Here is a 22,105-nt window from a genome sequence, read left to right as displayed (position 1 = left end):
GGCCCGTGGCGGCCCTGAGAGCGTTGTTTTGCACAAGTTGAAGTTTGGCAAGATTTGTGCATGAGGTTCCTACTAGGAGGGTGTTACAATAGTCCAGTCTGGATCCATTGATAGGCCTGGCAATGGTGAGGCAGTTTTGTTGGGACAAGAAGGGTCTCACTGTATTGATAAGTTTGGAGTGGTATGCTGAGGTAGACGCTATGGCATTAACCTGCCTGTTCATGGATAGGTTAGGTTTCAAGTATACACCCAAGGTTTTAATCGATTGTGAGACTTGATGGGGATATCGTCAATGGTGAAGGAGGAGTATTGTTGGTCCAGCTTGCTCAAAGAGGACGGGGAGCCAATCAGCAAAAGCTCGGTTTTCTGGCTGTTTAGACATAGCCAGTTTTCTGCCATCCAGGATTGGATTGTAGAGTAGATGGAGTTCAGAGTGTTCAAGTCAGACAAGTATTCACCCGAGAGAGGATGAGCACCTGGGTGTCGTCAGCATAGTTCGTATATGAGATACCTAGGGTGTCAAGGATTTTGAACAGTGGCTTTGTGAAGAGGTTGTAGAGGGTGGGAGCAATGCTTGAACCCTGTGGGACCCTGCATTTGATTGTGTTGGGGTTGGCACAGAAGGAGTCGGAGAAGACCTTAATTGCTCTGTGTTGCAGGAACAAGGATGTCTTATGATCTACCAGATCAAAGACAGTGGAGAGGTCTAGGAGCAGAAGGAGCGCAGGTTTGCCTGTGTCTCCGAGGTCATCCATCTGTTTTTTTAGGTCAAGGAGGGCCGTTTCGGTGCCATGACGTTCCCTGAACCCTGATTGCCGTAGTACAAGAAGATGGTTGTCTTCAAGGAATTTCTGAACTTGCAGTTAAGCTGCTTTGTCCAGGATTTTTATTAGGAAGGGGTAGTAGGCCTGTAGGTTCCTGGGATAGATGGATCCAAGGATGGTTTTTTAAGGAGCGGACAAACCCACGCTTCCTTTAGTCCCACAGGGACATGGGCAGACCAGAAGGAGGCGTTAATAAATGCTGTGACGATGGGGGCTAGGAAGGGTGCACAGTCCTTGATGACCTGTGCCAGGCAGGCATCGCCTTTACAATTAGATGGGTTAATGGAGCGGAGGAGTGCGGTGACTTCTGATTCGTTCATGTCTTTAAAGTCGAACATAGGGGAACGACTGGAGTTAGTTATTGGTGGTGGGCTACTGTGATTTTTGGCTATTAGGTTGGTGAGTGCCCGTTGGTGAGAAAGGATTTTGGCCTGCAGGGTGTCCAGCTTATTCAACATGGCAGACTGGATTGTATTACACCAGGCTTTATCCTTGAGGAGGGTGGAGGGGGGGGTGTTAGGGATCTCCTCCAGTTCTCTGAAGATGGAGAAGATTTCTCTTGTCCCTGATTTAGCATTAGCTATCATGGTGTTGAAGGATGAGGATTTTGCGTTGGTGATGGCGGTTTTGTATTGTTTAGATATGGCTTTGAATGCAGCTTTGGTAGTTTCCATGGGGTATTCATCCAGGTGGTGACAGCAGCCCTTTTTTTGACGCATAGCTGCAGGAGGTCCTGGGTGAACCAGGCATTAGTAGGCTTCACTTTTTTGGCTTTTTTAAGGGTGAGTGGGGCCACAGTGTCAATGGCCTGAGTGATGATCCTTTTGAAATCATTGACCACCGTCTCAGGGTCATTGGTGAAAGGGGGCAGTAGAGTGGCTGCGAGAGGTATTGGGAGAGATTGTCATGTGTAAACTGCCAGGAGCTTCTTGAGAGTGTGGCCGGTAGAGCGATGGTGGGTTTGGGAAGTCCCTTTGAGGTGATGATGTTAAATTGAATGCAATAGTGGTCAGACTACAGTACAGGAGTGATCTCAGGGCGACTGACGTAGAAGTTGTGGTAGGACAACCAATCTAGAGTGCAGCCTATTGAGTGGGTAGGGCTGGAGATGGCTTGGGAGAAGCCTAGGGGGGAGAGTGCTTTACGAAGGGCATTGGCGTGGGAGTCATTAGGGTCGTTCAGGCCACGGTTAAGATCGCCCATGAGCAGGATTTTTGAAGATTTCTCTAAGTTATCCGAGAGTGAATGGGTCAAGGCATCCTGAAATTCATTGGAAGGGCCAGGGGGGCAGTAGACGAGGTGGAAGGCAAAGGTGCAGTTATGGGAGAGCTTGAGCTTGAGCAGAAGAAATTCAGAGTTCTGATCAAGGTCCCCCTGAATCCTCCTGATTGCTAGGGTTTCCTAGGTGATGAACGCTACCCCACCCCCTCTGTGGGAGGAGCGGTCTTGTCTATAGATTGTGTAGCCAGCTGGGATGGCAAGGGTAAGGGCAGGGCCAGATGTGTCAGGCAGCCATGTTTCACTGAGGAATAATAGGTTGAGGTTGTTATTGCTGACCAGGTCGTGAACGTCCAGGGCATGTGCTGGTAGGGAGCGGGAGTTGATCATGGCACATTTCAGTGGGACAGCAGCCAGGGGGAATGGAATGAGGGTAGGAGGGGGGGCAGGGTAGCACATTTGTGGCAGGGGATGGCACACATGTCATTGGTACTTCAGTAACATTACAGGGCAGACTAGTGGTCGTGGCAAAACTAGGCATAGGTACATCAGTAACATTGTAGGGCACTCTGGTGGTAGTGGCAACATAAGGCATAGGAACATCAGTAGCATTACCGGGCAGACTAGCACAGGGCAAACTAGTGGTGGTGGCAGCACTAGGCATAGGTATATCAGTAACATTGTAGGGCACTATGGTGGTAGTGGCAACATAAGGCATAGGAACATCAGTCACATTACAGGGCAGACTAGCACAGGGCAGACTAGTGATGGTGGCAGCACTAGGCATAAGTACATCAGTAACATTATAGGGCACTCTGGTGGTAGTGGTAACATAAGGCATAGGTGAAAAGAGGGAGAGGAGGGCACCACTTGCTAATAAAAGCTTAAGGTTATTGCATCAAATGTTCTGGAAATCTAAAGTTCTGTTTCAAAATGTTTTTGCCTGGAGCTGCCAGTCCGTCAATGGTCCTGTAGCACTAGGACCTATTCAAACATCAAATCTCCAAAAAACTAAGTGACTCCACTTTGCTAGGTAAGGCGCTTCACATTTGGTGCCAATTAGGTTGCTTAGTATATTGTCTATTGTAATTAGTAACCAAATGTTATTCCAAAAATATTCTGATACTCATGGGTTTCATAGCAGAAAATGTTTAATGCACATTTCTGTAATGTTTACTGGTAAAACTTTTCTGTGTAAATAACACATTGAGTGTTCTTCTGAAATTGCCCATAATAGTTTGGTGCCAATGCATTTCGGATAAAACCTTCATCAGGGCGGTATTATAGCAAAAAATGATATCTCACAACTATACTTATAACAAAGTTCACAAATAGCATTGCAATTCATGCATATCCAATAATGTCAAAAAATGTATGTAAGAACACATACCCATTAGTAAGCCACATCCGTGTTGATAGAAAATAAAAATAAAATAAAAAGAAAGAAACAACAAAAAGCATTTCAGTTAGTTTTCTGCAATAAATTTGTAAGTTCTGTCACTCTATCCGCCATAAAGGCAAATCGTACCTTCATCAAGTCAAAAGAGCGCATGGATCATAGCGTTGTGCGTGAGCACAAAATGAAGATCTACAAAACATAAAGGTATAGGATCACTTTGAGTCACCCTCGCAAATTGTGCTAGGGTTTACACTTAAGTACTGATGGATAAAGCAGTGCTGACCCGGCAACTCCTTAAACGTGTCGGCCGTGTGTGCAGCTTCCAACGCGCTCGCGGTGAAAGTGAGTCTGTTTTAAATGTATCCATGGAGACGAGGCGAGGCGTAGTGGTCTTTGTCGAGCACGTACGCCTCGCGTCCCACCCCCTGGCGTTAGCCTTGGGGCGGGATGTCTCCATGGTGATAGACACCAGGAATGTGTCTATACGTGTTGACATTTAAAGGCAAATACACATCTTTAAAAGTAGCGTATTACACAATGGAACACATATGTGCAAAGTAAAGTGTGTGGGTATACGCATCCCATCTATAACTTAAGAGGCTAATGCAACTATTTAGAAGGAGCGTATTACAAAAGAAGCGCTTATGCATAAGGTTGAGTGTGCGGATAGAAGTCCGCATCGCATCACCGATACAGTCTATTATTCCACACTTGTGCCATTACTATCTTATTTCCAGAGATCACGTTAAGTGGTGTGTAGGTTGCTAGGAAAGGTACTCATGACCGTGAAGGCTAGGGGTATAGTCAATGTTAATGAAAGAAGTGAAATCTAACACAAAAATGTAAGGATGATTTACATATTGAACAATGTAAACTCGTGATGGGTATTCCGCTGTGAAACAAGTTAGTGTGTAAACAACTAGGTTATAAATGGGCACAAAATCGACAAAACAAGATCAACAATAACTTCAAGCTATGTGGGAAAAAAGTTTATCTAAAAACATACATGCTGCATTTTATGAACTCCACTACTAAATGAGTGGCAGTGAGGTTACATCAAAAGAATTGTAACAAAGTCTATGCACACAAATATTGTATTGGGGAGCCAAAGCGTCACGGCGCAGAGGGTCCATATCTACATGTCAAATCAAAATCTGGTAACAACTGTTGGTTCAGTTTCTACGAATGATGCTACAAAAAACACATGTAGTTTATTTCTTCATTCAACCCCTTAGGAGTAAGGGAGCTTAGGCGGTCAATCAAGAAGGTCTCTCTTTGGTCCATCTTCTTTTGAAAGTTCTCATGGGTATCTCTTCTGAAGACTACTTCGAAAAATTACAAAGCGGATCTGGGCTAGATTGTGTTTTCTTTCGTCCCAATGTCTTGATACCGCTGAGGTGGCTTTGTGGTTCCTTATACATGATCTATGTTCATTCCACCTGGTCTTTGCTATTCTGAGTGTCTGACCCACATAGTATAGACCACATGGCATTTGATGGCATAAATTACGTTCTGAGAGTCACATGTGGCAAAGCTTTTGAGTTTGATTGTTTCTCCTGTATGTGGATGCTTAATTGTCTCTCCTTTTATTACATAACCACAATTGCTGCAATTCATGCAAGGAAATGTGCCAATCTTTGCTGTGGATTTCTTTTTCAGCGCTGGTCTTGTTTGAACTAATTTGTCCTTTAAGTTTTGACTCCGCTGGTAAGCGAATGTGGGAGCTTCTTTAAACAAGTGTTCCACTCGTTGATCGCATAGGAGTGTGTTCCAATGTTTTTTAATGATGCACTTAATGCGATTACTTTGTCGAGAATATTTGGACACAAAGACAAGTGGTGGAGTCTTTTCTTGTTTGGTATTGGTCTTGAGTAAATCTTCTCTACTCTTGGTGGCAACACGAGATTCGGCTGTGGTAATTTCTTCCTCTGAATATCCTCTGTCCAGGAACTTTTTGCCCATTTCTTTGATAGCCAATTGTAATCTTCTGGGTCACTTACCAGTCTTTTTACCCTCAACATTTGGCTATATGGAAGGTTTTTTTATGAGGCTCGGTTGATGAAAGCTAAGGCGTTGTAACAGATTATTCTGATCTGTTGGTTTCCGAAAAATACTGGTTTGATATCCCATGTTGGTAATCTTGATGTCTACATCCAGGAAATGGATATTAGTGAGTGAATATTCATGAATAAATTGAATATGGGCATCTATGCTATTCAAATATCCAAAGAAGTTTAGCAATTCTTCCTCTGTGTCTTTCCATACTCCAAATATATCATTGATATATCTTATCCATAAGCCCAATTTTGAATTCCAATGCTCATTTTGTAGTATTCTTTCTGATTCAAATTTGTACATGAATGAGTTTGCATAGGGGGGAGCCATGGTGGCTCCCATGGCTGTCCCAGCTACTTGGAGGTAGTAATCATCTTTATATCTGAAGTAAGAGTTATTACTTATGAACTCAAGCAGTACCATTATGAACTCTTTCTGGGCTGGTATCTCTTCTGCATTCAGTAACATCCACTCCACCGCCTCACCCCCTAAGTTGTGAGGGATCGATGTGTAGAGACTCTTGACGTCGATTGTGAAACAAATATTATTGCAATTGAATGTAGTAGAATTCAGCAGTTGCAAAAAATTTGTGGAATCCTGGATGTATGTTTTAGTTTTTTGGATTAACGGTTGCAAAAAATAATCCACATATTTACCTAAAGGTTCTAGTATACTGTTTATCCCTGCCACAATTGGTCTCCCAGGCGGGGTTTTCTGGATCTTTATGCACCTTAGGAAGCGTGTAAAAGTGTGGTATTCTGGGTTGTGGGTTAGTCAGAAATGTCTTTGTGTGGTGATTGATCCACTCCAATTCCTCCGCCTTATCTAGCAGAGACTTCAAGCTTTTCCTTATCTCAGGTGTTGGGTCATGTGTCAATTTAGCATAAGCATTGCCATCGCTCAGTTGTCTTTCACACTCTTGTTCGTATTCTCTAGTGTTGAGCAGAACCAGACCTCTGCCTTTATCCGAGCTCTTATTGTGATAGATGGATCTCCATACAGGTCACGTACCAACTTTAGTTCATGGGGTTTCATGTTTCGTGGCGAATGACCTCTAAACTTGAGTTTTTCAAAGTCTCTTGTAACCTGTTTTTGGAAGATTTCTATGGACGGTATACTTATTGGAGGAATAAATGTACTTTTGCTTCTGAATTCTTTAAGCTCGGCTTCGTCCTTAGCTTGTTGATCTTCCAGCTCATTGAAGAATACCTTAAGTTTCATCTTTCTGATGAGTTTGTAAAGTTCTATTTTTGATTCAAATAATGTTCTGTCGTACGTGGGAACAAAACCTAGACCGTTTTGTAGCGTTTCGATTTCTTTGCTGGTCAATACTCTGCTGGATAAGTTCATTACTATGTTCTCTTTTGTTGTAGTCTCGTATTGGGTTTCCCTTTTGTTCTTTCTCCTCCACCATCACGTTCTCTTCTTCCTTTCTCTAAAAAAGAGGTTGCTGTACTCCTAGGTGGTGTTTCTTCTGTTGCTCTCGAGGAGCCTGAGGTGCTTGCCGTACTTGCCTCTTCGCGGTTTGTGGGTTCTCTCTCTGTTTCTGTGCCTGAACTTGAAGTATCACTTGAATTTGTAGGTCTGGGTTTCCTTAATGGTGGACCATATTTGTCCATCCAATTATATACTTCATCCTTGAGATAATCGTACGTGTCTCTTTTACACTTACGGATTCTTTTGGATTCTAATTCTGTCTTGTATTCTGACAATTATTCATTAATTTCTTGAAGGATAGAATCAACTTCTTCTCTATTTAATGTTGTTACCAAGGCTTCTTCAATCTCTTGAATTTCTTTGTTGAGTTCAGTTAAATCTTTTGCTAATTCCTGAATGGTCAGTAATATGAGATCTAGTGAACACTTATTGAGTATTGCTTCCCATTTTTTTACGAAAGTCTTACTCTCCTTGCATAGTGTTGGACGCAATTGGATGCGTAGCCCTCTAGGGATCAGTTGATTTTTATGGTATCTCCCCAATGTTATTGCGTGTAGTTTACGGTTTATTTCTTTCCGAATTAGATACTCTAATTGCTTGATCTGTTGTTTAGGATCTTGTCGTTTGCTGTTCCCAGTTCCAAAGCCACTGTCTTTTATAAGACCTAGTATAGCGTTTGCTTCTTCTGATGAAAAGCCCAATGTGTCGGCCCTATTTGTGGTCAGGGCTTCGATGTCCGTATATAACATGCTTTTTCAATTCCAACAGGTCTCTTGTGGGTTCTTTTTTATATAATACCTTTGAGTTGTGTGCTCCGCCTCTTTGTGCCAAGTGAAAAAGCGAGGCGTACGTGCTCGACTCAGACCACGACGCCTTGCCTCGTCTCCATGGATACATTTAAAACAGACTCAGTTCCACCGCGAGCGCGTTGGAAGCTGCACACACAGCCGACACGTTTAAGGAGTTGCCGGGTAAGCACTGCTTTATCCATCAGACTTAAGTCTAACCCCCAGCACAATTTGCGAGGGTTACTCAAAGTGATCCTATACCTTTATGTTTTGTAGATCTTCATTTTGTGCTCACGCACAACGCTACGATCCATGCGCTCTTTTGACTTGATGAAGGTACGATTTGCCTTTATGGCGGATAGAGTGACAGAACTTACAAATGTATTGCAGAAAACTAACTGAAATGCTTTTTGTTGTTCCTTTCTTTTTATTTTATTTTTATTTTCTATCAACACGGATGTGGCTTACTAATGGGTATGTGTTCTAACATACATATTTTGACATTATTGGATATGCATGAATTGTAATGCTATTTGTGAACTTTGGTATAAGTTTAGTTATGAGATATCATTTTTTGCTATAATACCGCCCTGATGAAGGTTTTATCCGAAATGCATTGGCACCAAAGTATTATGGGCAATTTCAGATGAACACTCAATGTGTTATTTACACAGATACATTTTACCAGTGAACATTACAGAAATGTGCATTAAACATTTTCTGCTATGAAACCCACGAGTATCAGAATATTTTTGGAATAACATTTGGTTACTAATTACAATAGACAATATACTAAGCAACCTAATTGGGGCCAACTTTGAAGCGCCTTTCCTAGCAAAGTGGAGTCACTTTGTTTTTTGGAGATTTAACATAAGGCATAGGAACATCAGTCACATTACAGGGCAGACTAGCACAGGGCGTTCTAGTGGTAGTGGCAACACAGGGCATAGCATCATATGGCATTTTAGTGGTGGTGGCAATACAAGGCATAGGTAGATCAGTAACATCAGTAAAGGCATCGCATGGCAGAGACATATTAGTGTCATAACATGGCAAACAGGTAGTTGTGTCAGCACAGGGCATAGGCGCAACTGTGATGGTACAGGGTAGAGTCCTGTCAACAAAGGGCAAAGAAATGTCAGTGGGAGTGCCAGACAAGTGGGGTATGGAGGCAGTAACAGCAGTCAAGATCTGGTAGTATCTGGTATCAGGACTGGCTTCGGAGAAGAGAGTATCCTTTCCCAAGACAGATGTGGCTTCGTTAGAGTCGGGGAGGGAACATGTGCAGAGTGGGCTTTGGCAGCTTTCAAATGTGGTACAGCGGCCCAGGGAGGGGACGTGAGAGGGACAAGTCCCAGCAGTTCAGTGCTGTGACCAGTGCGCAGCATTGAGCGTGGCAGCGCAGTAGGCGACTGTGGAGGGGGTGTGGCGACCTGCGGCGAGAGCTCTGAAAAGCTGGGAAGGAGGTTCGGGGGCCATGTATTGCTGCGGATCCTGCGATGGAGGGTGCAGGCAGCTCCCTGGCTACCGTTGCAGGAGCCGGATAGCGATGTGTTCCAGCCTAAGGAGCCTCCCTGAGTAACAGCATATACAGAGGAGCTGGCAGCCGGGGGATTGAATGGGGTGGGCCTTAAAATCCTAGCCCCAAGGCACTCAAACCTGGTAGCCATGCTGGGTGAGAAGGAGGGGGGGAGGTATAAGAGTGTACGTGAGCAAAGTCGCTAATTTCTGTAGGTAGCATGGATAGGGTAGGTGGCTTCGATTTTGCAGATGGTGTCATGACCCTTACCTTGGGTATGAAGCAACGTGCTGGCTGTCTGCGATGTCGAGCAGCGGAGAGCTGCTGAGAGTGATCTTGGCCTTTCCTCACTGCTTTCACTCTGCGGCTTCGCCTCGCGGCGCGACTTCCCTCCATTTAAAGCCGGAGGGGTGGGCCTGCTGAGGTATGACGGCCTATAGGGAAGCTGGTGCATGTTGTGTTTGCCTGTCTCCATGGCAACATTGGCGGTGGCCATTTTCTCTTCGTTCACGGCCTCGTGGGCTGCAACAAAGCACACGGGCTGGGTCCTTCGGCGCTCTGGTCGTTCTTCATAGGTGGGATCAGCTGGATGCTGGTGCAGCTTATTTTGGATCACTCGAGCAGAGCTGCTGAGAGTGATCTTGGCCTTTCCTCACAGCCTTCACTCTGCAGCTTCGCCTCGTGGAGCACCTCCCCTCCATTTAAAGCAGGAGGGAGGGCCTCCTGAGGTTGACGGCCTATAGGGAAGCTGGTGCATGTTGTATTTGCCAGTCTCCATGGCAACCATGGTGGCGGCCATTTTCTCTTTGTTCACAGCCTCGTGAGCTGCAACAAAGCACATGAGCTTGGTCCTTCAGCGCTCTGGTCGTTCTTCAAAGGTGGGATCAGCTGGATGCTGGTGCAGCTGATTTTGGATCACTCAAGCGGAGTTGCTGAGAGTGATAATGGCCTTTCTTCACGGCCTTCAATCTGCGGCTTCACCTCGCGGCGCGCCTCCCCTCCATTTAAAGCAGGAGGGGAGGGCCTGCTGAGGCATGGTGGCCTACAGGGAAGCTTGTGCATGTTGTGTTTGCCTGTCTCCATAGCAACAATGGCGGTGGCCATTTTCTTTTCGTTCACGGCCTCGTGGGCTGCAACAAAGCACACGGGCTCAGTCCTTCGGCGCTCTGGTCGTTCTTCGTAGGTGGGATCAGCTGGATGCTGGTGCAGCTGATTGTGGGTCACTGGCAGTGGAGCTGCTGAGAGTGATCTTGGCCTTTCCTCACTGCCTTCAATCTGTGGCTTTGCCTCGCGGCGCGCCTCCCCTCCATTTAAAGCAGGAGGGGAGGGCCTGCTGAGGTGTGGCGTCCTATATGGAAGCTGGTGCATGTTGTGTTTGCCTGTCTCCATGGCAACAATGGCAGCGGACATTTTCTCTTCGTTCACTGCCTCGTGGGCTGCAACAAGGCACACGGGCTGGGTCCTTCGGCGCTCTAGTCGTTCTTCATAGGTGGGATCAGCTGGATGCTGGTGCAGCTGATTGTGGATAACTCGCAGTGGAGCTGCTGAGAATGATCTTGGCTTTTGCTCACAGCCTTCACTCTGTACTTGCCCTCAAGGCGGCCAAAAATTGGCAGTGCGCCCCTGCTGTATATTGAACACCTTAATGGGAATAAAACCCCATGTTTAAATCCTCTTCACTTGCATGAGTTGAGTGCACCATAAAATAAGCCTACGTTTAAATAAAAAGAAAAAAGCAGTGAAATACTGTTTGACATGACTTTATGGGAAAGGACAGTAAATGGACCAGGCAAAAAAAGCAGGCATAAATAAAAACAAAATACGCTCAATGCTTTCTCCTGGGAAAAATATAATTGGTGATGATGAGCGAACCCTGTTTCAAAGTTGATTGAGGGCCTCACCAGGGTCAAGCCCAACAATGGTCCGGTTATGACACACGTCATAAAACCTGTGTGTGTTGAGGCCAGGGCAGGCATTTGCTTTTGTTCACCACTGAGTGACATGTAGACCAATACTAGTGAAATGATAATGTCTCCTATGCTCTATCTGTCACATATTGGAGATAAAACGGGGCTAAAAAACTAGGAAGATGTGTTGATGAAAGGACTGATATGTATATATGTGGGTCTCAAGCCCATTAGGATGACATGACTTATGTATTTTGGGTCTGACTCTCAAAGAATCACATTGGAGAAAATCAGGAGATGTCTGTGACCATCTTGCATGTGCACGGGCGACTTTTAACCAATTCACAGAGCTAGAGACGCCTGGATGGTCTGTGAGATGCCAGCATCCCAACTACGTTCCAAGCACATCCAGATGGGCTCCAGGTTAAGGCTTTGAGGCTCTGACATCAAGTAGCAAGTGCACATCTGAGTTGCTGACAGACATCTTCTGGTTTTCTCCAGTGAAAATCTTCCAGAACAGGGCCTGTGTATTTATTTATTTTGGATGGTTTCTAGAAAGGTAGTCTGAATTCACTTTTCTAGATTAGTATAATTATATATAATGCAACCACAATTTTAAAAGAAAGTTAAAATGTTTCTATCTTAAGGGATACTGAGCCTGATGTTGACCTTTGCACATCAGTGCAGGCAAATGTAAGGCCCCTCCCAGACTTTCACACCCTCACAACCGGAAGAAATATTTTAGTCTTCCCATCATCAACATCAACACAAGCATTATCCTGCAAAAATACCATACAAGCAATACGATTCAAGCCTATACATCTCCTTAAAGTTGAATAGAGTAAAGACCCAATGCAGTAACATTTAAAAAATCATTGGTACACGGCGTAAATCACAGAAGATGGATTCCTTATGTAAAGACAATCACTGCTATTTAAGAACGTTTCAGCTGATAGGGCCTTACGTCTGTGCAACCATGCACAATAGATATCCTTAGTAACAGGAAATACCAAATTCATGTCGAAAGACTGCCTTATCATTTGCCTTGCTTCATCTGCATTGCGAATTTTCCTGAAAATAAACTGGGGCTTTACAGCAGTGATCGAAGTGAGCAAGAACGGTCGGAAACGGTGTTACACTAATTTTATTTTTTACTGTTAACAGCTCCACTACTTTTTCCACCATCCCGGAACTGTTCTTTGTGAAGTTCAAGCACACTTCTTCATTTTACCACCGGATATCAGTTTCAGCTAAACTGAAATCCGCTTCAATTCAACTGGCTGTCAATCAGGATGACTGCAACCCTTCAAAAATATGTTACAAGTTGCGCCCTTCCTTCCTACTCTGTCCCCCGCCAGAGTCATAGTTCCACTGCTTTTTTGGTACACTTCTATCGCTGCTTTAAATATTTCACTCTTAATGACTTGTAAGCGCTACACAAAAACCGGAAGTGGGCGTTTTCAGGCCGTTTGTACTCAGACTGGGCAGGAGGAATCATTCCCCAGTCCCCAACATTCAGGAAAAGTGGCAAGACTAAAAATGTTGGGTCTCAACTGTAAAAAGAGTGCCCATGCCAAGTGGGTGCTGACCAGATCTGGATAAGCTTCGAGGCCTAGTGTAGGTTTGCCCGCTAGATATTCAGGGCCTGTGCCAAGTAGAGTAAAAGCACCAAACACATTTATCAAGGTGAAATCCTCGACAATCTTTTTCACATTTGCAAGATGGGTTTTGTTGATAACATGAGGGTTTGTGCACAATGCTTCAGACCCCAGTGCAGACCAGGTCACTTTGACCCGGAGAATCCAAGGCAGCGCTTCCTTTCCCTCCCATCCCATTACGTGGATAAGTGCTTCTCTATACTTGGTCAGCGAGGGTGTGCACCAAATCCTCAGCTGATACAGCACAGGTCTAAGATTGGCTTCCAGAACAATTGGGCGAATCCCCAACTCCATCTGGAGGGATGCATTCGGGCAACCTAGCGGAAGAGTAAGCAGTTTCTTCAAAAAAGCAGAACTAAGCCTCAACAGACTGACATTGCCCCAAATGTTGGTACCACAAAGGGAAGCTGTGCCTGCTTGGGTCCTGTATAAGGTTAACGCCGGTGATACCGCCCATATCCCATGGGAATTGAAACACTTCAAAATTGCCCCAATAAGTTTTCCAAGGGTCAATTTGTGCAGACCAAAGGCCATTCTGAAAAAATCTTACACCAAAGTAGTCATAAAATGTTACCTGTTCCAGGGTGCAGTTGTTGATGCTAACTGTAAAACTGAAAGGTATAGAGAATCCGGGTCTAAACACCAGTGTCTGGTCTTCCCAATAGTGACCAAATATTGACCTCAAAATGCAACCCCATGCCCATTTCCAACAAGATGTACAAGCAGCACTGCATCATCCGCAAAGAATGAACCCAGGACCGATTCCTTACACAATCTCGTCTTGCCCAAGCGGGTTCACGTGAAGGGCTCTTATAACCTCGTTGATGTATATGGAGAAAAAGGGGGGTGTGGGGCAAGGACACAGCTTTGCCCTCCCTCCAGGTCCCAACGCACGGATGCTATGTTTGAGGTATACAACTGCTGGATAATGACCAGTAAGTCGCTTGGGATGTTTTTTTTCAGAAACACCTGCCACAAAGTGCTCCGGGGAACCCCATCAAAAGCTATTTCGAGATCTATGAAAACGGCATATAATCTAGACCGCCTCAAGGTGACATATTGTTGGACGATGAGTTGCAATTTGAAGCACTGATCGGTGCTGCTCCTCCCCTTCCGAAAACCCACCTGCAACAAGTCAATGATATCATTGGTGTCTGCCCAAGTCTGTGAGTAATTCAAGATGATTTTAGAGAAAAAATGTCCTGCACTGTCCAGTAGAGATATGGGCCTATCATTTCTTGGTTCGTCCCTTCCGCCTTTTTTATAGATGGGAACCATTACAGCGTTCCTCTAGGACGGTAGGGCAGTTTTTTGGCGTATAAGCACATTAAACAACCGCCATAAGATAGGACCCCATATCACTATTTCATCTTTATACAGATCAGTTCGAATGAGATCTAGGCCGGGGGCCTCCCCGCCCCATTGAGACAGGATTGTATCCTCTACATCCCTCAGAGCAACTTCAAAACTAGGGATGCTAACAATCCCTCTAGCCCTTTGGCCGTCCGAGATAGGATCACCTTCGTTGAATGCAAAATTGCCTAGGTTGTCACCGTAGAGCTGCATAAAGTGGGTCCTCTAAACAATTGGAGCGATCCTGCAGGTTAAGTAGTTCCCACCTTTCACGCCGTTATCGCTTATCAGTTTCCAGAAGCACTGTGTGTCTTCTCTCTCCATGGCCTGTTGGAGGGAATCCCATCTTGACCCTGTGAAAGCCTCCTTTTTTGTTTTGATGAGCAATTTAAAAGCACCCCTTTTTCTATGCATGATGGTTGGGTTGACATTGGGTGCTGCTCTCAAGCTTTCCATAAGCTCTGATTTCGCAATACAACATTCTAAATCAAACTATGCTTCCCTTTTAATGGAGTTCGTCTTTATGCCTCTCCTGGTGCATGTTAAAAGTGGAAGAAGATTGTTTAATGTTAAATTCAGCAGGGACTACATTGTCCCCTAAATCCACTCAGAAAAAAAATTCCAGATTAGCTGAAAGGGTCCAATAGAGTGTTTGCTTGAATGTTGGAGTAACAAGCTTTGCCCATGTGATAGTAGATCGTCCAATGCCTGTGACATCAGTTGCCACTGGCATGATACTGCCTGATGCCAGGCCTTTTGATACAGTAGGATTTTTTAAGGGTCACCTTAATAGCTCTATGGTTGCTTTTAGAGCGTGAAAGCACTTCACAATCGACAACCAGTTCCCAATCTTTGGCCATCACCAAAACAATGTATTATGGATGAAAAATGATTTCCGAAATAAGTGTCATTGGCTGGTTGGTCACCTGGTAGACAGCCTTTGAATGCCCTGAATTCAAGTTTGTTAAAAATCCTTGCAGCCACGATTGCTTTTGGATAGGTCCTCTTGGGGAAACTGGTCATCCCAGAGTCCTACGAGATCTTGTAGGGGTTCGTATTGGAAATTTAATCTCCTGCAAATAGAATGTGTTGTGTAATTTCAAATCTCAAACAGATCTCTGTTAACAAATCTCAAAAGACCTTTATTGTTGTTCCCAGGGCGGTTATAAATGTTAAAGAGTTTTAGATCATGTGATTTGTTCAAACGAATCTTTAAATGTTGCTGGTCCAATGAGCCTGTCTCACATGCAGTCCCCTCCTGGTTTAGTGCTACATTTATCCAAATTGCAAGGCCTTCCAGCGGTCTGCCCTTTGCTCCCTTACAGGCTTTTAAGGAGTAGACCTGAAACCCCAGGAACACCAGTTCCTGCAATGCCCATGTTCCCTGTAGAAAAATCAGGTCACATCCCCTGTTAAAATCACACCAACTTGGGTCCACCAAGTGTTTCTGCACCCCTGCTATGTTCCATGTCAGCATCTTGATGATACCTTGGTGGCTATGGTCTTTCAAGCGAAGGGATAATTTTGTCAATCCACCCCCTCGAGGTCTCTGCTCCCCCAAGATCCAAATCCTTCTTCCCTCGACCTGATGATCCTGTTTCCCATTACGTTAGCGACAGTAGCGGGGTTACCCAAGGACCTTAAGCCAGCAGGACCTACAGGTTTGCGAGTTAATGCCAGGGCCAACGGAATAAGACATACGGTGATCTTTGAACCCTTGTGGGGGGAGGTTAGGATCTAAGTTACATGGACAGAAGCCCTTCAACCATGGCATTAGTTTTCAAAAAGACCTGGATGGGTTCCATGTGTTAAAATCGCAGCAAAAATGGCAGTGAATACAAAATATCGTGGAAAAAATGCCGTGGTTTTTTGGGCCACAATCATGTAAAGGATGCAGGGGACACCCCCGCAACCCCCGGACCCATTTAACTGTTTAAAGGGAAGCGGGAGACACCCCCGCAATCCCGCTCCCTTTAAATTGCATAATGGGGTACACCTTTACCGGGTCAAACCACAGCATTTTTGCTGCAGTCTTTTTATACCACCGACATTTTTGCCGTAATTTTATTACCTGACACCCCTGGATGGCATCATCACCACACATTGGCATATTCGATCTGAGGCAACACTGGATAACGAATCTTCTGATAGATGAACAGATTCTGACATGTCTAAGCCAGTGAATACACTTATTGATCAAAGACTAACAGATAAATGTCCCAATTCGATTTTATTTATTTATTTATTTTGACATTTGTATAGCGCACCAAACCCGTAGGCATCTACTTTATGAAGTAAAGCTGTTTCTTCTGCAGGCTGCTCCTGTCGGCCTTGTGCTCATGGCATGTAATATTAATGATAAGTTCACCTGTAAAGTGGATAGTGCCTGCTATCACCGCCACAAAGTATTTAGGTATTCCGTTTTAGCAATTCTTTAAATATCTCTTTATTATTAAGGTAACCCACCTGTTTGGTTGCTAATGCTGCCTTCTGAACACAGCACACAGTCAAAGCAACATGGCGGCCTCCCTTTTATAGCAGACTTCCTGAATCCTGGAGGGCAGGGTTCAGTGCAGATGGAAACCGGAACCTGTGATTCCAAGGAAAAGAAAAGCATGAATGCTAGAATGTTACGGATTTCTAAAATGGACGCATTTCTATAGAGCCATTACTGACAGCAGCTTTTTTTGATGGACGCTTACATTTTTGTTCAGCTGTATATTTTAAGTGGGTTTTCAGGGTGAGCCAAAAGCTGGCCAGTACCAGTAACCCCGCAATTCATCAAAAAAAACAAAAGGCAAAGAAGACAAATATTGTGATCACATTTCATGGCCTTGAGAATGAGCCAGAAGACAGTGACATTTCTGAAGAACATTTATATAGATACCTTGGAATGAAAAAGGAAAGTGATGGATTCAGGAAGAAAGTGGCTGCATGGCATGTAACAACACAGCGTTTGAAGGCTTGGAAGGAGTAAAATAAACACGTTGCATGAGAAATGAGGGAGAATTACGTGGTGGAGAAAACACATCACTTCTATGCCCTTAGTGACAAGTCACCCTGTCATAACTCTTCTAACTCCATTACTTTGAACACGTGTGGCAGACCCAATGGACTAATGGCGCCTCTGGTGGGCCAATAATAACATCTGGAGCAGGATGCACTGCATCAGGATATGTGAACCTTGGATCAACCAAATATTAGATAACTCCACAGGGTCGAACTTCCAAAACGTTGGACTGCATTGCTTAAAGGGGGACATTTGACCGCTGCTCCTTTTCTGTCTCAGGCAGCTTACAGAGACCTGGGAGGCCATTGCTGGAGGCAGGATTAGGCGATTTAGTGAACGATTAATGACCTAGAGTGATGTTAGAGTAGCTTAGTAGGAAGAAGGGTAGGTAGAGCCAGTGAGTCAATGAAGCCGCATGGCTAGATGTAGGATAGGTGTTGCTTATGCAGTGCTCTGTGACACATTCAGTGATGTTAAATGGGTGAACATCACTGGTTCCAACTCGTGTGTAAGAGCTTAGTTTCGGTCACTGTGCGGGACACCTACATGTTACTCTTGAATTCCCTGAGGGCAGCTCGTGGGAGATTTCACTCTGCTGATTGCGGTGGGCGGGAACACCAGAGATATGGGGAGGCGGGTGGCACAACACTCAGTGTCTTTCTCTTGAAGTGAGTGGTTAAAACACCTGCTTGTAATGTCTCATTATATTCCAGAATTGAGCTGTTAAGGACATGCTTAGAAACACTGCAGTGACAGCCGTTAGCATGATTGGCTGTGTTCATAAGCGTCATCCGGCATTCCAGAGCCAAGCCACTAATGAGGCTATTACTAACCCAATAGTGACACCAATAGCTTAATGGGCAGTGTTTATAAACCTCTGTCTATATTTCAAAATGAAGCCATTAATGGCATCCTTAAGTACACCGTGATAACACTTTACAGAAGGGTATCGAGTGATTTTACTGAATAAAAAACATTGAATCGATTTAATAATTAACCTTTAATAACGAATACATACTGAATTTCCTTTTAATATATATTATGGTGGTGGGGTAAGGGGTTAAAACGGATGGTGCAGGAGTTGGGGTGTGCTTCAAAGCATACGGAAATGGGGCCATTGGGGGGAACCCTCCAAATAAAATAATAAAAGAATTCGATATTTTTTCATTGTAAAAGTTTCATTGTAATTTCATTCTCGGTTATTAAATTCATTAAAATGACATAGATCCTTACAGAAGGACCTGCTGTGTATTCAAACCTCTGACTGCATTCCAGAGCCAAGCCTCCAGTGACACCTATAGTGGGAGGATGATCTGTGGTGCTCAGAGCCCGAGACAGGAGTAGGCGGCAGGCAAGAAAGAAAGACTCTGACCCAACTTTATCAGTACTGTTATCACGCTTCTAGATGTGCATTGACTACCGTTGACTGAACGCCTGCACTATTCCTGACAAGTACACCCCACCTTGGATTAGGGTGGTTTTGGATTGCCTGATAGGGAGTAAGCGACGTTGCTCCTGGACTCTTGAATGATCCCTGCCTACAGGACATCATCCAGCTGATGGTGTACACCCTTTGCATCTCCTGGGGCCAGGTGTCCTTGAAGGGTGCCTTGTCACTCATGCGGATTTGGTGCTCCACTTTGTGCGGCTCACTAATATCCATGAGACTCTTGAAGAAGAATTTGGTGCACCAGGAAAGCTGTTTCCTCAGCTGATTCTTGTGCCCCTCTGAAAAGCTCTGAATCCCAAATGTTGAGGGGCTTCTGGTCGAACTCTGTCCCAAAGTCACAGCTGCATCTGCATCAGCAGAATGGATCTTGCTCAATGCATCACTTGCTGCAGCCTGACATGGTTCAGTCTGTGTGGGCAATTCCCTTCAATTGAAGGTCCATCTAAAAAATGGATTTGGTCCTGGCTAGGAACTCTGCTAACTTTCTCAATGATATAGTACTTCACCATCAGATCCGCGAATGACTTGGTGGTGCGACTCCATCCAGCATGTACATTGTGTTCTTCATGCTTGGGTCTGGATGAGCGGTACAGAGTAGCACAGGACCTCACAGACTGTCTATGACTCAACACCACTTCTCCATGCTAGAGGCTCTCCTGTCGCACAACATCTGCGTCTTCTGGTCTGCCCAAATCTGACACTCGTCTTTGCCCCTCTTGAAAGGCTTCTCCTCCAAGAAGGATCTCAGGCAAATGTAGGGCCCATACCCAGATAGTGTTGAGATGGTTTTCTTTTTTTTATTTGATTTTATTTAACATTTATAGAGCGCGCAAACCCGTGGGTATCTGGGCACTGGAAAACAGGTAATGCGGTACAGTCAACAATAGAAAACATAGGTTTGGCATATATTATGTTGAACATACTTACAGACACAGGATAATTTACAGATGCATAGGATCCGTAAGTATGATAATCAGTGATATTTACATGTGCAATCTTATTCACATAAGTAACATATTTACAGACATAGGATAATTTACAGATGCATAGGATCCATAAGTATAATAATCAGTAATTCTTACATTTGCAATCTTATTCACATGAGTGGTGTACTGATGAAGTAGAGTAGAAGTATTTACATAAGCAGATTGTATAGTGAATAAACTGTAGGCATTATGGCATCAAGGGATACACATTGGAAGTGAAGAACCAGGCCTTGCGTTTTCTGCGAAATGAGGTGTGGGAGGGGTCGGCTCTGATGTCCAGAGGTAGGGCATTGCATCCTTTGGCTGCCACAGCTGGGAGGCTACGTCCCCCCGCCTTGGTTCTTTTGAATTTTGGGACCGTGAGAAGGAATGCTGAAGCAGAGTGTGTGGGCTTGATGGTTTGGGTTGGAGTATTCAGATTAGTAAGATATTTAGGAGCAATGTAGGTGAGGCATTTGTGGGCGATTGCCAAGGTTTTGAATTTATTCCGGTCCTGAATTGGTAGCCAACACACTTTGCATCTGATTTCAGAGATTTGTTCTCTTCTTGGTATGTTCAGTGCTGCCTGCAAAGCATTGTTTTGAGTGACCTGTAGTTTTTAGATACTGTTGGTTGCTGTGCCCACCAGGAGGATATTACAATAGTCAAGTTTTGACAAAATGAGGGCTCTAGCTAAGGTTAGGCAACTGTCTGCTGATAAGTAGGGTCTGCAAGCGTTGATGAGTTTGGCAGTGTAGGCTGCTGATGAGATTATGGAATTAACTTGCCTGGAGAAGGTTAAGGAGGAATCTAGATAGACGCCCATCGTTTAAACTTCTTTAGAGACGGTAATGGTGTTTCCATCAATAATGAAGTGTTTGTATTTGGGGTCAAGTTTCTTGAGGTGAGTTTGTGTGCCGACCAGGGGTAGCTCCGTTTTGTTGTCATTTAGACAAAGTTAATTTTGTACCATCCAGGATTGTATCAGCTGGTAAATGTCGTTGAGGATGGAAGAGTCTGTATCGTAGTCTCCAGTTAGGTGTATGAGAATTTGTGTGTCGTCCGCATAGTTTGTGTAGGACACTCCACGTTCAACAAGGCAGTCGAATAGCAGCTTGGTGAATATGTTGTAGAGTGTTGCGGATACGCAAGATGCTTGAGGTACCCCGCAAGGAATGGAGCCAGGGGCGGCATTAGCTAGACTTGAAAAACCTCTCATAGTATGTTCTGAAAGGAATTATTTTATCCGGGCGATAGCATTAGGTGAGAAGTGTGCAGAGCTGTCCAGGTGGTGAAATAGTGTTTTGTGATTTACTAAGTCAAATGCTGCAGAGAGGTCTAGGAGAAGTTCGATGGCTCATTTTCCGTTTAGCATGACCCTGAACATGTCAGCCATAGAGGAAGCGATCAGTTTATTGGAACCACTGTGGCAACACGAATCAAGTATTAACCAGTCTTCATCATGACTTTTCTTGTACCTGATGCCACCCTTCTTCAAAGTATTCTTTCACTCCCTCTGCAATGCAGCATGTTCATGGTTTGGTCATTGGGGTCACATCTGGGCACCTTGGCTCTCCCTTGGTCTTAGTGGAATGTAGAGGTGTGAGTATCCCCTAGCTGCGATAGACAGATCTCAATTGGGGGCAAACTCTGTATCTCAGGTGCATCCAGACTGGTGATGTTGCAGTATAGCCGACCCATCCTCCCACAGGGAGAAGCAGTGTCATGTTTTGCAGTATTGACATCTGGACATAATGGGCTGCATTTGGAAACGTCTGACTATATTCCAGAATTATGCTATTAATTACACTTTTAGTGACGCTGTAACAACACTAAAACATAATGGACTGTGCTTATGCATTTCTGGCTCTGTTCTTTGGTTATAGGTCCAATGACACACAGAGCTGTGTTTGTATGTCTCTGAACACCTCTGGACCTCTTTTACTCAGCATCGTTCATGGATTGACAGTGAGCATGACTAAATTACATTTGAGAAAACAAAACATAGATGCTGAGCAAAACAACTGCGCAAATACATGTTTTGAGTAAAATAATTGGCTGGTGGACAGAAAACAGTGCTTTTTGTTTAAAATTTTAATTCGAGTTTTCTAGTGAGCTTTGAAGTTACTGCTAAACTGGTCCTTGCGCATTGCACCAATGTGTGTGAGGACAAAAGAAAGGGACAGGTTTGTCATGCCACGAAACATCCAATGCTCTCACCTACAACTTCATGTATATAATATCATTCAGTTTAGTGTTTCCAAACATCCTTCTCCTCGCCATTTCACACATAGACATAAAGGAAACACTGATTTGTACTGCGATCCAATACACGCACATGTATCATCATCTCACCTTAATTTATTTCATCAATTTGCTTGGCTCAAATGAGAACATATTATCTATATAGGAAACATATTGATTTGGGGTCAGCCATTTTTATTAGTCGCGAAAATTGAACATGTGTATTTTCCTCACCTCATCACACAGTAACAGAAGATATACTCATTTATAATGGTTCT

The 22,105-nt window shown here is 44.3% G+C and overlaps 1 protein-coding gene across 1 annotated transcript in view; it reads right to left on the bottom strand.

The window, feature by feature from the left end:
* The window catches only part of LOC138579954 (vomeronasal type-2 receptor 26-like), a 400,387-nt gene that overhangs the window by 78,731 nt on the left and 299,551 nt on the right, over positions 1–22,105 (bottom strand). The window contains exon 7 of the mRNA XM_069650179.1: positions 16,625–16,748. Coding sequence (XP_069506280.1) covers positions 16,625–16,748 — 124 coding nt within the window. The remainder of the gene's footprint in view (positions 1–16,624; positions 16,749–22,105) is intronic.

The sequence above is a fragment of the Ambystoma mexicanum genome, chromosome 3p (genome assembly GCF_040938575.1).
Source record: "Ambystoma mexicanum isolate Mex_15411 chromosome 3p, UKY_AmexF1_1, whole genome shotgun sequence".
Taxonomy (NCBI): domain Eukaryota; kingdom Metazoa; phylum Chordata; class Amphibia; order Caudata; family Ambystomatidae; genus Ambystoma; species Ambystoma mexicanum.
The sequence above is the reverse complement of the archived record's forward strand: the minus strand, read 5'-3'. Positions and strand labels throughout refer to the sequence as shown.